The sequence below is a fragment of the Cynocephalus volans genome, chromosome 13 (assembly GCF_027409185.1).
Source record: "Cynocephalus volans isolate mCynVol1 chromosome 13, mCynVol1.pri, whole genome shotgun sequence".
NCBI classification, from domain to species: Eukaryota; Metazoa; Chordata; class Mammalia; order Dermoptera; family Cynocephalidae; genus Cynocephalus; species Cynocephalus volans.
The window spans coordinates 102,669,682-102,685,952 of NC_084472.1; the positions used below are offsets into that span (position 1 = coordinate 102,669,682).

The following is a 16,271-nucleotide window of genomic DNA, read 5'->3' on the forward strand; positions in this document are numbered from 1 at the left end:
ATGTTAAAAGACAAAATCATAGGACTTTGATTTCTGCCTCTTCAGTCCTTCTTACCACACAATGAGTATTTCACAATTCAGTCAAACCCTTCAAAGTCTTTTATTTTTTTATTTTTTATTTTTTTTAAGATGACCGGTAAGGGGATCTTAACCCTTGACTTGGTGTTGTCAGCACCACACTCAGCCAGTGAGCGAACTGGCCATCCGTATATGGGATCCGAACCCGGGGCCTTGGTGTTATCAGCACCACACTCTCCCGAGTGAGCCACTGGCCGGCCCCTTCAAAGTCTTTTAAATAGGAGTGTTTATTCTGCTGTATTTCTAGAAATTAAAATTTTTAAAGAAGTTTCAAAGCTCTTTAAGGCTTCGAAGTTCCTTTTGATAAGTATGTATTACTGTTTACTCAAGTAATGTTAGCAATTTAAATAATTTTGCCTTGGGCCGAGCCCGTGGCGCACTTGGTAGAGTGCGGTGCTGGGAGCGCTGCGACGCTCCCGCCGCGGGTTCGGATCCTATATAGAACTGGCCGGTGCACTCACTGGCTGAGTGCCGGTTATGAAAAGGACAAAAAAATAATAATAATAATAATTTTGCCTTGTATTATAACATTTACAAAGTTCCAAGTGGGTCAGTATTTTAAAAAATAAAACTGTGAAAGCATTAAAACATAGTGAAGTTTTGAAAAATATATCTGGTCACTTCCTTTTCCTGCTTATAAACCTATAATGGTATATTTGTGCACTCTAGTGCCAAGTTCAAACTCCAAGTGTGGCATGAAGACTCTTAATTTTGTTCTAATTACTCCTTTTTTTCTTTTCCCATGCTTTGTCTTCAAAGTCTGCTCTCTTGATGCCTCTGTGTATTGCCTTTTATTTAATGCTCCTTTATACCTGTTCTGTAGTTTTTCAAAGTCAGAAAATTGAAAGTCACCCATAACCCCAATACCCAGAGATAAGCATGGCTGACGTGGTTTTCTGTATGTCCCGCCAGGCTTTCCTATGCTTGTATACACGTAAGTGAGAAAAAAAGACCCCACAGTTTTAGACCCCAGGCCTGCAGATCAGGAGGAACTGGGTTTGAGAGCTGTACTTGCGAACCCTACCCTAGGAGTGTCATCTGCCCCTGGACCTCCTGAAGATAATAAGATTTGGGACTTTGAGCTGATGCTGTCTGGGATGAGACTTCTGTGTTCCTTGTGAGGGGGTGAATGTATTTTCACTTGGGGGACATGAACCATTGGGGGCTAGAGGGCAGAGTGGGAGCCAGCCTCCAAGATAGTCACCAATGATCCTTCTCAGTATTCACACCCTGTCCTTTCCTGCAATGTGCAGGGTTGATCTGTATGACCAGTAGAGTCAACGAGTCATGGTGTGTCCCTTCTCAGATGACATGATGAAGGACGGAAGCTTCAGTCTTGGTTCTCTCTGTCCCTCTTCTCTGACTCTGTCTCATTGCTTGCTCTTGTGGAAACCACGTTGTTAGCCACCCCATGGACAGACCACCTGCCAAGGAACTGACGCCTTCTGACCCCAACTGCGGGAGTGAGCTCGAAGTGCATCCGCTGGCCCCAGCCCTGCCGGGAGACTGCAGGCCTTGCTGACACCTTGATGGCAGGTTCACAAGAGACCTTGGGCCAGAACCGTTTAGCTGAGCTGCTCCTGGATTTCTGACCCGCAGATGCTGTGGGCAATAAATGTTGTGTTAAGCTGTAAAGTTTTGTTACATGTTATAGTTTGTTATGTGGCAATAGATAACTAGTATAGAAAATATTCAGGACATTTCCCTCAACAATATAAAGTGTCCTTAGGAATGACTTCTACTTTTCCAAGTAGATGCTGCAGTTTCTCCAGCTGTTGACATCTTGTAATTAAGGTTCTTTCAAAGATTCAGCAAGCTTCCATTATTTTTTGGAATAGTCTCAAATGCAAAAGAAAAGGAATGAACATTTCCATATCTACCTGTTCTGATCACAGACTTTCCCAGGCTCTATTTTCAGTTTCCGTCCACATCCATTTACAAGGATTTTGAGTACAGAAAATGATCACCTTTAAAAAAATCTTTGTTAGCTTTTATTTTAAAGATTAGTCAAGTGCAGTAGTGAGAAGGGAGGAAAGAGTAGATGAGGGGTTCGATCTGTACCTGAACAATCTATTGAGATAACTTGCTACCTTCAGACTAGCCTGTTACCCTTTTAACAGCCAAAATTTTAGTAACTAACAAGTAGTTCCTAAAATTTGTGGAATAAAGCTTCTCCCTTGTCCCCCCAATTTCTAAGACAAAAATTAGGGTCATTTCTTGGCATGGTAATACAGACATTTTTCTTTTCTTTTTTTTTCTTTTGCTGCTGGCCAGTGCAGGGATTTAGTCTGGACCTTGGTGTTATACTTGAACACAAAGAAAAAACACCATCAGTTGCATGTACAACTAAAGGACTAAAAATAGAGATGCTTAATTGTTTCCTTGGTTACAAAAAGCAGTATTCTTCCTCTGGATTTAGGGGAAGGAACTATTGATGCCTTAAATCTTTAGATTTTTTGGTTAATACTATTTTTTTGTACTGTAGCCCTCTCAATGAGATGGAAAAATTAGAAACGTGATTAAGTAATTATTAATTTTTTGTAGGTGTGATAATGTTGTAGTGATTAGGTGGGGGAGAGAGATGGGAGGAATGGGGGAGAGGGGCAGGGAGAGAGAATCCTTAGCTCTGAAGATAAATACTACAATCTGATGGGCGTCATGGCTAAAATTTGCTTCAAAATAATCTGGGGCGGGAGTAGTAGGTGTGGACATAGATGAATAAATATTAAAGCTAAGTGATAGGTACATGGGGGTGCTTTGTACTCTTCTGCTTGCTTTTGTAAAATTTTTCATGATTAAGTGTTAAAAAATAAGCTTAAAATAAAAGAGGGCTGACTTGTAAATTTATCGGGTGATACATGAAAAGGCTCTGACTTTAAAAAGCTTTAGTTTTTTTCAGTGGCCCAGTGAAAGCTAACTTGAATCCTATTTCAACTTAGCCTTTTTGCTATTTTTAAAAATAATATCCTTCAGCAAAGGAGTGAAATTGAAAACGTAAAAGACCTATGTCTTAAGTATTCTAAAGAATATGCTTCTGAATATTTTGAAAATAGCATGCGGTGAAAATGATCAGGAGTGCACGGATGTTGTCAGTGAAAGTGAGAGCGCCAGCATTTGCTGAGATGTTACCTCTGTGACCCCAAACTGAGAGTGGCTCTAACACTGAAGCCACATATCCTTAGCTAGAGAATTTCTCATTTTAATACTCTTATCTCCACGCTGCATATTGTAAGCTCTCTCCCTCCCTGTGATGGGTTGACGTGGGCCATCTAGCCATTCAAGTTTAATAACACGAGCTATCCGTGATTAAAAAATCATATAAAGTCATTTAAGTTGTTCTGTTATGAGAGTGACACTGAGAGGTATTATGGAGAAAAAACCCCCACAAAGCCATCTTTTTCTGATGATGGAAAATTTTAAATAGAAATGTGGAGGGGGAGTAGCTTTAATCAGTTAATTTCTCTGCTAGCTGAAATTGAGATCCTAAAAATAGCAAGTTCTAAATCATGCAGCATTTTTAGACTTCCACTGAGGATACAGAAAGCTGCAAATAATGTTGCTCCCGCCCTAACAAGAAACAGCTGGATGATATGCAAAGTCTCAACCCTTTTGAGCCTTTGGCGAGGTGAGGCTGCAAAGCCATCACGTGAACTGAATTCCTAAGACGGATGCTCCGCTCCAAGGAGAGACGGGGCACACACAGGACCTGTCTTCCCTTTGGCAAAGCTCGGGAGAAAGGAGGCTGCTACATAAGCTAAGATTTTACCATTTTTAAAGGCCAAGCATGGACCACTGCATCAGTTTGGAACAAAACTGGGTATTTAATTTGTGGGCTTTTGTGCAAAATGAAAATGTGGGAGCCCTTGCTCAAAAATGAAGGCTTTCTAGAGGGCAACAGCAGAGCAGTAAACCAAGCTCCTGCTGAGTGCGGGGCCTGCACAGGGCCCAGGCGGTGAAGCAGTCCCGGCTGGGGCCCCAGGCACAAAGGGAGTCCCCACCCACGAGCACGCTGTTCTCCGTCTGCGCTCACCAGGCGTTGGGGAGGAGCGAGACGGGCCAGAAGACCAGAGAAAGCCGACCTTGGGCTAGCGAGGGGGTGGGTGATCGGGGCTGGGGGGGAACAAGCGCAAAGCTCCACGAGCCCCCCCGGACCCTCCTCTCAGACGAAGTCAAAGCCTTCACCTGCTGGGGAAGGTGCGCGAGGACTGTGGCCCCCAGGGCCCTGGCAAAGACCTGACGCCTCTGGAGGAGTGGAGGCGAAGCCCGTCTGCTTCTCCCAGCGCCGGGCATGGACTTAGCCCTGCCGGGAGAAGGTAGAAGCAGAAGTTCCCTACCCCTGGGGAGGGGCAGATACAGACACCGGACAGACGCCCGCGACTGCTGGGAGTGGCACAGGAGACTCCCACCCTGTGCCAACCACACACACAAGGCAGAGTTTGGCTGCCACAAGGAGGAGCAGCAGGAATGCTGAGAAAACCTCACCTTGGAAGCAGAAGCACAGAGGGCCCGCCGAAGATGGAGGCTGAACGGGGACCTCGCTGCTCCCGCCACGGGCCTGGCCCTGAGCAGCAGCACAGTCTGCGGTGGGGAAGCGGGAGCGCGTGGAGAAAGACCCCTCTTCTAACACAGCGGTGCAGGCAGAGCTGGAAGTTGAAAGGGGAGCAGGAAACCCGAGAAAACCTAGCACTCCCAGCCCTTGCACAAGCACAAGCCCTTCCCCGAAAGGGGAATGACAGAATTCTACGCCTAGCAAAAGTGTGTGTGTGTGTGTGTGTGTGTGTGTGTGTGTGTGTGTCCAGTACAGGGATCCAAATCCCCTTGACCTTGGTGTTGTTAACATCAGCTCCCCCTCATAAAACCATACAGAAGAGTGTGTGTGTGTGTGTGTGTGATTCTACGGGGAATGACAGAATTCTACACCTAGCAAAAGTGTGTGTGTGTGTGTGTGTGTGTGTGTGTCTGTGTGTGTGTGTGTGTGTGTGTGTGTGGCCAGTACAAGGATCCAAATCCCCTTGACCTTGGTGTTGTTAACATCAGCTCCCCCTCATAAAACCATACAGAAGAGTGTGTGTGTGTGTGTGTGTGTGTGTGTGTGTGTGTGTGTGTCTGTGTGTCTGTGTGTGTGGCCAGTACAGGGATCCAAATCCCCTTGACCTTGGTGTTGTTAACATCAGCTCCCCCTCATAAAACCATACAGAAAAGGGCTGGCCAGTTAACCCAGTCGGTTAGAGCTAGCGTTATAACACCAAGGTCAAGGGTAAAAAACATCAGCAAAAACGCACACAAAAGCTGGAGGAATTATGCGCAGACCTGCATGCAGTACGAGAACTGTAAAGTCCTCAGGCAGCAGAAAAATGACACCAGACGAAAATATGATTCCGCACAGAGGAATGAAGACCACTGGAAATAGGCCACATTTACTTGAGTGATACATAAAAGTTTTTTCTTATTTAAATCCCCCTAATTGATAATTTACTGTTGAAACAAAAGCAGTAGCGATGTGTAGGGTTTATAACACATGCAAAACCAGAATGTATGACAACAGTAGGGCAAAGGTAGGGAAGTTCTTACACCGTGCAGCAAGTGGTGCAATGTCACCTGAAGAGGACTGTAGTGAGCTAAAGATGTCACGAGTCCTACAGCAGCCACTAAGGTGACACAACAAAGAGGTATAGCTAGTAAGTCACAAAGCAGATGAAAGGAGTAAAAAATATCCAATTAACCCAAAAGAAAAAGAGGAAAGAAACGGGACAAATAAAAAAGAAACAGGATGGTAGATTTAAACCTAACCATACCAATAATCACATTCAATGTACATGGTCTAAATAGTCCCAGTCAAAAGCAAAGAGTGTTGGATTTAATAATAATAATAATAAAACCCAACCATATGTTGCCTGCAAGAAACAATAGTAAGAGATAGATACCTCCCCGCAAATCCCTCAGCTAACAGGAAATACTAGTTGCTCAAGTGAAAGCAATACAGAACATGTAAGTCATAAAGATTAGAAAAGAAGGAAAAACGCTTTGTATTTACAGACATTACTTTGTAATAAAAAAAATCCAAAGTAATTTCTGTAAGTGTGAGAATTAAGTGTATTTCGTATGGCTACTGGATGCAAGCACAAAATTTTAAAAAAAAAATCTCATTTCAATTTATCATCACTAAACAGAAAGTAAAATTGAAAGGTATCATTTACAACAGCATTTTAAAATCAAATATCATGATTAGGTGGGAAAACATTTACACCAAATGTTATATAATACATTGTGGACAGAAATTGAGGAAGACTCGAAAGAGATTTATACCATCTCATGGACTAGAAGACTCAATAATGTTAAAAAAAAAGTCTGTTCCCAAAATGATAGCTACTGAATACAATCCTAGTCAAAATCCCAGCAGATCCCATCCCTACCCCCACCGCATGTGTGACTATAACAAGCTGATTCTTTTTTATTGTGGTAAAATGCACGTAACATAAAATTTACTATTTTAGTCATTGTTAAGTACATAATTCGCAGCATTAAGTGCGTCCCCACTGCTGTGCAATCATCACCCCTATCCATTTCCAGAACTTTTTTTTATGACCAGTAAGGGGATCTTAACCTTTGACTTGGTGTTGTCAGCACCACGCTCAGCCAGTGAGCAAACCGGCCATCCCTATGTAGGATCCGAACCTGTGGCCTTGGTGTTATCAGCACCGCACTCTCCCGAGTGAGCCACGGGCCAGCCCCAGAACTTTTTCATCTTCCCAACCTGAAACTCTATACTGTACCGTTACATGACAACTCCCACATCCCCTCTCCCCAGCCCTGGCATTCTCTATTTTACTTTCTGTGTTTATGAATTTGCCTATTCCAGGTGCTTCACATAAGAGTCACACACTGCTTGTGTCTTTGTGTCTTTGCTCATTGCCCTTGGCATGTTTTCGAGGCTCATCCATGTTGCATCACGACTGGAATTTCATTCCTGCTGGCTGGCCGCTGGCTCAGGTTGGTTAGAGCTCGGCGTTACAGCACCAAGGCTGAAGAGTTCGGTGCCCCCCACCTCCCAAATTCTATTCCTTTTTTACGGAGATACATTGTATCTGCACCCTTCGTTTATCCATCAACCTGCTGATGGACAACTGGGTTGTTTCCACCTTTGGGCTATCGCTGAGCAATGGTGTAATGAACGTTGGCTTCCATTTCCTCAGTAGTAACAGAACGATACAGACTGTAGTTCTTCTTGAGTCACTCTAATATTCTTGTAATTTATTTCTGTAATTTCTTCTGTGATCCTCTTTTTTGATCCTTTATTTTGCAAATTTATGCTTTTATTTGTGCCTTCTGTGTTTTTTTTTTTGTAAATTTTTGTTAGTCTTTTCAAGTACCACTTTTGGTTCTGTGGGTCTTCTTTATTTCTTTTGATATTCACTCTGTCATCTAACTTTACAGGGTAGTAAACACTTAGCTCACTAATTCTCAGCTTTTCCTGTCACAATACAAGCATTTAGTTATAAATTTCTCTTGAAAGACTGCATTGGTTGTATTGTGCAAGTTTATTATTTTTAAAGCAGCTTCATTGAGTCATATTTTACGTATCATGAAGTTTCCTCATTTTAAGGGTACAATTCAAAAATTCTTGGTGAATTTACCAAACGAAGCAACCATGACCATAAATCAGTTTTAGAACATTTTCATGATTCTGATAGGATCTCTCATGTCCTGTGTTTAATCCCCATTCCTACCAACCAGCCCCAGGCAACCACTACTCTACTTCTGGAATGTAAATTTACCTTTTCCAGACATGTTATATAAATGGAATCAAATATTACGTAGTTGTCTCTAGCATGCACTGAAGTTCAGCCACGTTGCAGTATATATCAGTCCATTCCTTTTTATTTTTGAGTAGTTTATTGTGTAACACATTTTGTGTATCCAACAGTTGATGGGCTAATTGTTTCCAGTTTTTGGTTGTTATAATTAATGATGCTAGGAACATTTGCAATACAAGTCTTTGTGTGAACATGTATCTATTTTGGTAGATACAGAGGTGTGGAACTGCTGGGTCATACGATAATTTTATCTTTAAGATACTGCCAATAGTTTCCCAAAGTGGCTGCACCATTTTACATTTTTGACAGCAATGTATGAGGGCTCCAATTTTTCCACAGTCACACACCAACATCTGTTATTTGCTAATAAATAAAAAAGGTTTATTTATTATAACCTAATGGGTGTGAAATGGTATCTCAGTTGTGGTTTTGGTTTACCTTTCTAAGCTAATGATGTTGATTTTTTCATGTACTTATTAGCCATTTGTATAATTCTTTGGTGAAATGTCTGTTCATATCTCTCACCCATATTCTGATTGGATTGTGTCATATTGAGTGATAACTTTTAAAATTCTGAATACAAGTCCTTTATAAGTGTTTTGCAAGTATTTTCCTAGTTTGTGTTTTCATTTAATGCTGTCCTTTGAAGCACACACGTTTTGAATTTTTATAAGTCCAATTTATTAACAAGGTCTCAAAGGTCTTCTATGTTTTCTTGTTTCATGTTTGATCCATTTTGAGTGAATTTTTGTCTGTGGTATGAGGTAAGCATCCAGGCTCATCCTTTTGCACGTGAACGTGCAATTGTTCTAACACCATTAGTTGGACGGTCCTTCTAATTGCCTTGCCACTTTTTCAAAAGTCAATTGATATAAATGTAAGGATTTATTTCTGGACTCCCAATTTTGTTTGTTGATCTATATGACTGCCCTAGTCCATTTTCCATTGCTTATAATAACTGAAACTGGATAATTTATAAAGCATAGAGGTTTATTTAGCTCACATTTCTGGAGTCTGGGAAGTCCAAGGTCAGGGGGGTGCGTCTTGTAAAGATGTTCTGGTGGGGACTCTGCAGTCTGGAGGTGGCACAGGGCAACACACGGCAAGGGAGCTGAGAGTACTAGCTCAGGTCTCTTCCACTTCTTATAAAGCCCCCCAGTCCCACTCCCATGAAAACCCATTAATACATTAATGCATTAATGAAGGCCCCATCTCTCAATACTGCCACACTAGGGATTAAGTTTCAAGGTAAGTTTTGGAGGGGACAAACATTCAAACCATACCTCTATCCTTTATGCCTAACTTGACTGTCTTGAAAACTTAATTTTATAGTAAGTTTTGACATAGGGAAGTGAAAATACTCCAACTGTGTTCTGGTTTTCAAAATTATTTCGGCTCTTCTAGAATGGTGTTTTGTTCACACAGTTTTAGGTGTAGTATTTTCATAACTGATTCAGTTTATCTAAATTCTAAGAATTTATCATTTTCATTATTTTACCTTTGACCCATGATTGTTTTTTAAATTTCAAGATGAACATATGATTCCTAAAAATTGTATTTTTTGATATTGACCTCTAAGTTAATTGTAGCCAGAGAATTTAGTATTGAATCCAAATATTTGGGAGTTTTTAAGACTTGCCTCACAGCCTAATTAATACTTGCCAATTTTTATAAATGTCTCATATACATTTGGCAAGAATATTCTCTAGTTGGTAGAGTGCAGAGAACTATATATGCTTGTTATGTCAATCTTATTAAATGTGTTATATTCAAATCTTCTACACCTTTTTTTGGTTTACTAATAATACAGAAGTGAGTTGAGATCTCTCATCATGATGAAAATTTGTTAATCTCTATATTTCTAAGAAATTTTGTTTTTAACATATTGAAACTATTTTGGCAGATGAATACAGGTTTAGAATTAACTGTTAATTGTATATGTATCTCTCAAATTTTGTCTCAAAGTCTATTTTAATATTAAGATTGTTATTTCAGATTTCCTTTACTATCATTCGTTTTTTTGGCAGCTTGGCCTGTACGGGATCCAAACCATTGGCCTTGGTGTTCCTAACACCATGGTCTAACCGACTGAGCTAGCTGGCCAGATCAACATCCTCTTGGTCTATCTTTTCCATCTTTTAATTTCCAACTTATCCACGTCATTTTGCTTTTGGTGTATGTCATTAATTAGTATATAGCTCAATTAAAAAAAAATCTAATTTGACTCTCTTTTAACTAGAAAATTCAGTCCGTCTATATTGATTGTAATTTTGATATATTTATACTTATTTCTGCCATCTAATTTTCTTCTAACAAGACTTACATCTGAATAGTACTATCACTACTACTACTACTGAAATCTCTTTTGGAGACCAATTTATTCCTGTTTCTAGATCAAAAATAGAGATAAAATATTTTAGTTTTTAAAAATTTCATACCAACTATCTAATATTCTATAATTTTAGTATACAATCTATACTTTGTACTTAAACACATGAATACATTAATAAAAATTACCTAATAAAATGTTTAGAAATAAAATGGCTTTTTTGTGACCTAAAAGTTATCAATTATTTGAATTTTCTTTCTGAAAACAAGCTCTATACAAAGAACAATACATTTAAATTACCTCTATATAACTGTTTATTACAAGTCAAGAGATTTTATCTTGTTTCAAAACAGTGACGCTTTCATTTAATGCACACCACAGTAAATCAATGTTTTTGTTTAGAATGGAAAGTTTATTTGCTCAATACACCAAATAGGATGCAAGCACTGTCATGACAAATATACAGAAATATGCAGATCAACATAAAATATTTAGTTTAAATGAAGGGAAATCTCTTTAAATGTTATGACAACATACTCCCAAGAAGAATCTTTTCTTCAGTTAAGTTAATTATACATTTCAATAAAATAAAGGGTAATGGATTAAGTGGAAGTTAGCTTGTGAATTTTTCTTAAAAATAAAACTCCAACTCTATTAGTCCATGCCAGTTAAACACCATACTAAAATTTCCAAATAAGCACAAAAGGAGATGAAGCAGTTAGTTTTTTCTGCTTGAACATTCCAGAGGAAAATGATTACTACAAATACAGCAGGCAAACTCTCTTAGACTGACCGATCTAGAACACACTGTGCTAAATTTCGGTCTCAAATTGTGCTAAATGCTCATCATTAGTATGGCACATTTTGGTCCATGATGTGTTTTAATGCCAAAACATATCCCAAATTGTTATAGAAACACATAGATTAATGTTGCCTTTTTTGTTTTTAAATATATATATATATATATATTAAAAAGCCAGGTATACTTCCACATAGAAAGGCAGGTTTTCCTAGGAGGAATTTACAGGAAGTAGTCTGGAGTGCGCCGGGTAACATGAGGCTCTCCACGGCGAGGTGCTGGATCAAACTGAAGGCTATAAACAGCGAAAAAAAAAAAAAAAAAGAGAGAGAATGTGAATCTTTTCATGAATTTTCTGAAGTACCCTCGTAGGTATTTACAGCTATAAGTTTCCCTGCAAGCACTGCTTTCACTGTATCCCATAAGTTTTGGAACATTGTGTTACTTCCATTCATATCAAAGTATTTTCTAGTTTCCCTCATGTTTCTTCTTTGACCCACTGTTTATTTAGTAGTGCGTTAATTTCCACACACTTGTGAATTTATAATTTCATTCTGTTGTGTTTGTAGGTCTTACTTTGTACGATTCCAATCTTCTTAAATTTACTGAGGCTTGTTTTATGGCCTAGGAGATGGTCTGTCTATCTATGCTCCACGTGCTCTTGAACAGAACGTGTATTCTGCTGTTGCTGGGTATTTTATAGATGTCAAGTAAGTTGTTAGTTTATAGGGTTGCCCAAGTCTTCTCTTTCCTTGATCTTCTGCCTCATTATTCCATCTACTAGAAATAGTTTCTATTGCCTACCTTTTTTCTTGTGTATGAGTCACACTTTCTCTTTCCTTTCTGTGTTGTAGTAACTCTGGGTACTGATATCCCTGAGGATTGATCTTGTTCAGTAGTTCTTTTTATTTAGTGACTTGGCTGAACTAACTCTATGAAGTCGATTTCCTCCATAGTGTGCTGCCTCTGTGGCCCTGTTCAGATTTATTTTTTTTAACTTGTTTAAATCTTTTAGCCTGGCTACGGAAAGGTTCCACTAGGTGGGCATAAGCCACTTATTAATTAAAGGTTGCCCTCTTGGCCAGTTAGATTTTAGGGCCCACCCTAATTATCCCTGGAAATGTTATGTGGCTTGGAAATTGCTATCAAGGTTGAAGGAGTTTACATTTTGGCTTACCGTTCAGCTAGGGACTAGCTGCTCTGATTTTCCTTCTCCAATCAGCCCCTCCAGGGTGCAACCTCGGGCATGCACACAGTCTTCCGACTGTCATAGTTAGTGTGATTTTATTTTTAAGCCTGGCTTCCTAGGTCAGAGTAAATTATTGTTCAGCCAGTGTTTGATTTGAGGTTGTACTAAAGCCTTTAGTACCAGTGAGGGTCACACTTTTTGTCAATTTATCTATTTATTAGTTTCCTAGAGCTGCCATAACAAATTACCACAAACTGAGTGGTAAATTCCTTAACAGAAATTTATTCTCTCACAGCTCTCGAAGCTGGAAGTCTGAAATCGAGGTGTCAGCAGGGCCGTGCTCCCTCTGAAGACTCTAGGGGAGGATCCTTTCTTGCCTCCCCATAGCTTCTGGCAGCTCTGGCAATCTTTGACTTGTAGATGTGTCACTTCAATCTCAGTCTTCACATGGCGTTCTCCCGTATGTGCCTATGTGTTTCTTTTCCTTTTATAAGGACACCCGTAGGATTAGATTTAGGGCCCACTCTAATCCAGTATGAACTTATCATAAATAAATACATCTGCAAAGACCCTATTTCCAAATAACATTACATTCTGTGGTTGTGGGTAGACAGGAATTTTCGGAGGTAACACTATTCAACTCAGTGCAATCTATGTGTGGCTTGGGAACATTATCACGAACACTCCACAACCTGCTCTGACTGCTCCTGAGTGCGTATAGCTCGCCTATGCACACAGCCTTCCTGTCCCCCAGTGATGACTATCTCTTTCTCTGGCTTTATCTGTTAAACTTCTTGTTGCTCTGCTCTCTTGCTAGTTACTACTAGTATCACAGGAGCTATCAGAGCCCTCTTAATTGGTCTCCACCATAACACCCACTGTTTTCAACAAAGTACTCATGCTTAGAATTCTCCACCCCCTGTTCTAAGTAAGGGCAGTCCCCTCAGGCAGAGGTGAGGAACTTGTTTGATCTGCTGCCGCTCAGTGACAACCCCCGTCCTATGAGCAGGCTCAGGGGCAAGAGCACTTGGAACCCAGAACTAGGGTAGGTGAGATATGCTGGTGTCTGACTCTGGGAGGGAAACCACAGCCCTAAGACTGGGAGCTGTGGAAGAGGGAAGCCTCCATTTTCTTGACCACACCCGCCGGAGAGGAGCAGATTTCCTGGAGTGGTTTCTATAGGGATCTAGTAGTAGAGGGAGGGAGCAAGTCACGGCTCAAATGCCATGGACTTGGCTGTTATTACCAAGATTCAGATTTTCTTGAACAAGTGTTTCTCCATTTGCTGTATTCCCTTAGGACAATATCCAGAAACCTTAAATAACTGTTTTTTAACATAATCTTCTCCAGTTCACAGTTGTTTTTGTGAGGGAGAGTGTCTGCCACACTCCTCATTCCACCACTCCAGAAGCAGAAACCCTCCACCTCTATTTTTAATATCTACATTTAAAATTTTCCTTCTAAAAGGGATGATACATGATTAAAATTTAAAGTTACTTACAAGGAATATTTTAAAGTGTCATCTAATTCCATGATAGCAGCCTGGTTCCCACAACGATAACAGTAATTGGGTGCACTGAAAATGGTAACCACATTCCGATCATGACACCAATTGTATCCCTGCAGCATTAAAAAAAAAAATTCAATATTTCATTATAAAATTATGATCTTGACATAGATTAAGTTTAGAAAAACTAAACTCGAAGACTATAAATGTTCTTTGTAGTCATCTATGTTACCTCACGTGGTCTCCATCTTTACCAGTTTGTGGACCCGCACGGGATACTGCACAACGGTTGGGCACAGGGTTCTGCTACGTGGAGCTCAGTAACTGTGTTGTTTTGCTTTACATCTATGCTTCAGATCTTGGCTATCTCAATTTTCTCTCATAAATTGTGTCAACTTTTGCTTTAAATATTTTGAAGGTATTATTAGGTAAGTACAAATTTAGAAACTTCCATAGACTGCACCAATTTTCATTAATAATGACCTCTTTTTTAATGACCTCTTTTTATCTTAGAGACTATTCTGATTCAAATTACTAGTTGTATTTTGGAAAACTGTTTACTTAATATAATAATACACTATTTTCCATCCCTTACCTCTAGTCTGTGGTGTCATTACGTTTTAGGTATGTCCCAAATAATAGCTAAATTTTAATTATTTATCCAATTTGAGAGTCTTGGTTTCTTAGGCAAGTAAAAATTTTAGTTCATTTACGTTTCTTATGATTACTGATAGAATTATTTTTACTATCAATTTGTGTAGTTTATTTATGATGATCCTGCTTGTTCTCCTTGTCTCTACTGGGCCGGTGAAGTTTTCTCTAACATCTTGAAAGCATTTCCTACTGGTTTGGAAGGAGTATGCTCTATTTATATTCCTCGTAGTTACAAAATGGTAACATCACAGTGGAGAAACAGGGCAGGTATCACCTTAAAGAAATGATCAAAACTAATACGCAGTGGGACGCTTAGATTTCTTGACCCCCTGATATGATGCATTGAGGAGGACACACCATCATTCTACAGCATGACTGCCAAAAATGCATCCTGAATCATAAGAAAACATTAGTCAAACCTCAATTGAGGGATATTTCTACAAAATAAGTTGCTCGCTCTTTCAAAATGTCCAGATCATGCAAAAACAAAATCTGCGGAATTACTTCCACATCAAAGGAGAATGAATGCAACTTAATCTTGGATTAGATTATGCACACATACATAAAATCAAATTTTGCTATTAATGAAATAATTAGCAATTGCTCTCATATAACAGCTCAATATCAGTGTAAACTTCCTGACTGTGATCACTATACTGTGGTTATGTAACACAATGTCCTTAATTTTACAAAATACACATGGAAACTTGGGGGCAAAGGAGCAAGTGCCTGCAATTGATAGTCGAATGATTCAGAATGTAAAGTGTGCACAGTAAGGGCAAGAAAGAGACAAAAATGAAAAAGCAAACATAGTATATAATATTTACATTCAAGAATGTGAGTGAAGAATACAAGGGAATTTTGGGGGTACTATTTTTGCAACCTTTCTCTAAGTCTCAATTAATTTAAAAAATGACTTATTTTGCTCTGGCTAACTAGGACTTTCATTACTTGCTAAAATCAGGAAGTTTTTCCACCTTTCATCTAGGTAATGGGGAAGCAGTTTTTTATATTCTAAGTCATAAAGCCTTATTACAGACATACATCCTAATGTGAAATAAAGATGACCACCTTGTAAGGAAAGTACATACCTCCATTACAAGCTGGTGAGCACGAGAAACCAGTGTGAGACCATTGGCATGGTTAAACGTCTCAGAAATGTCTTGTCCAAATGTGTAGCCAGCACCACGTGGTGAAATACCCCACCCACCACGATCATCTGGATCTGACCACAACAGATCACACATTGGGCCCTGGCCAAGAAAATTAAGTTATAAGTTATCAGACATCATATTTAACTAATTTAGCTTTACCACAATGTGGTTATATATATATTTTTTTCTTTCTTCTTTTTTAAAAACTAAGTTTACCTCATGTGGAACTTCTTGTAAACGATCCAGAGCTCTTATATGATCCAGTGTATCTATGGATGGAGAGAGGCCACCATGGAGGCAGAATATCTGTTTATGAATTAAAAAGAAAATGTATTTGTTTTACTAAGTGCTAAAAGTTAATGAAGAATAAAATAATAGTTAAAAGTGTCAGTCCTAACAGTTCTTCTTTTCAAAATAAAGTTTCATAATATTCACTGTGGAAAATCTACAAAATACAAAGGAAAACAAAAATCATGTCATCAGAAAGGACTGTTAACACTTGAATATATTTCTTCCACGTTTTTTCTTTATAATCCCAGGTATTTTATTTTATTTTTATTTTTATTTTTTTTTGTCTTTTTGTGACCGGCCGCACCGCGCTCAGCCAGGGAGTGCACCAGCCATCCTTATATAGGATCCGAACCTGTGGCGAGAGCACTACCACAGTGCCGCACTCTCCCGAGTGCGCCACAGGGTCGGCCCCCAGGTATTTTATACAGTATTTTACCCCCTTCTCTGGTGAATGGG

The 16,271-nt window shown here is 39.4% G+C and overlaps 1 protein-coding gene across 1 annotated transcript in view; it reads right to left on the reverse strand.

Moving 5' to 3' along the window:
- Nucleotides 1-10,612: 10,612 nt before the first annotated feature.
- The window catches only part of PPP2CB (protein phosphatase 2 catalytic subunit beta), a 34,244-nt gene continuing 28,585 nt past the window's right edge, over nt 10,613-16,271 (reverse strand). Inside the window, exons 4-7 of the mRNA XM_063076614.1 lie at nt 15,741-15,830; nt 15,462-15,623; nt 13,711-13,829; nt 10,613-11,315 (exon numbers count right to left, since the gene is read on the reverse strand). Of these exons, the coding sequence (XP_062932684.1) occupies nt 11,243-11,315; nt 13,711-13,829; nt 15,462-15,623; nt 15,741-15,830 (444 nt within the window). The 3' untranslated portion in view covers nt 10,613-11,242. The remainder of the gene's footprint in view (nt 11,316-13,710; nt 13,830-15,461; nt 15,624-15,740; nt 15,831-16,271) is intronic.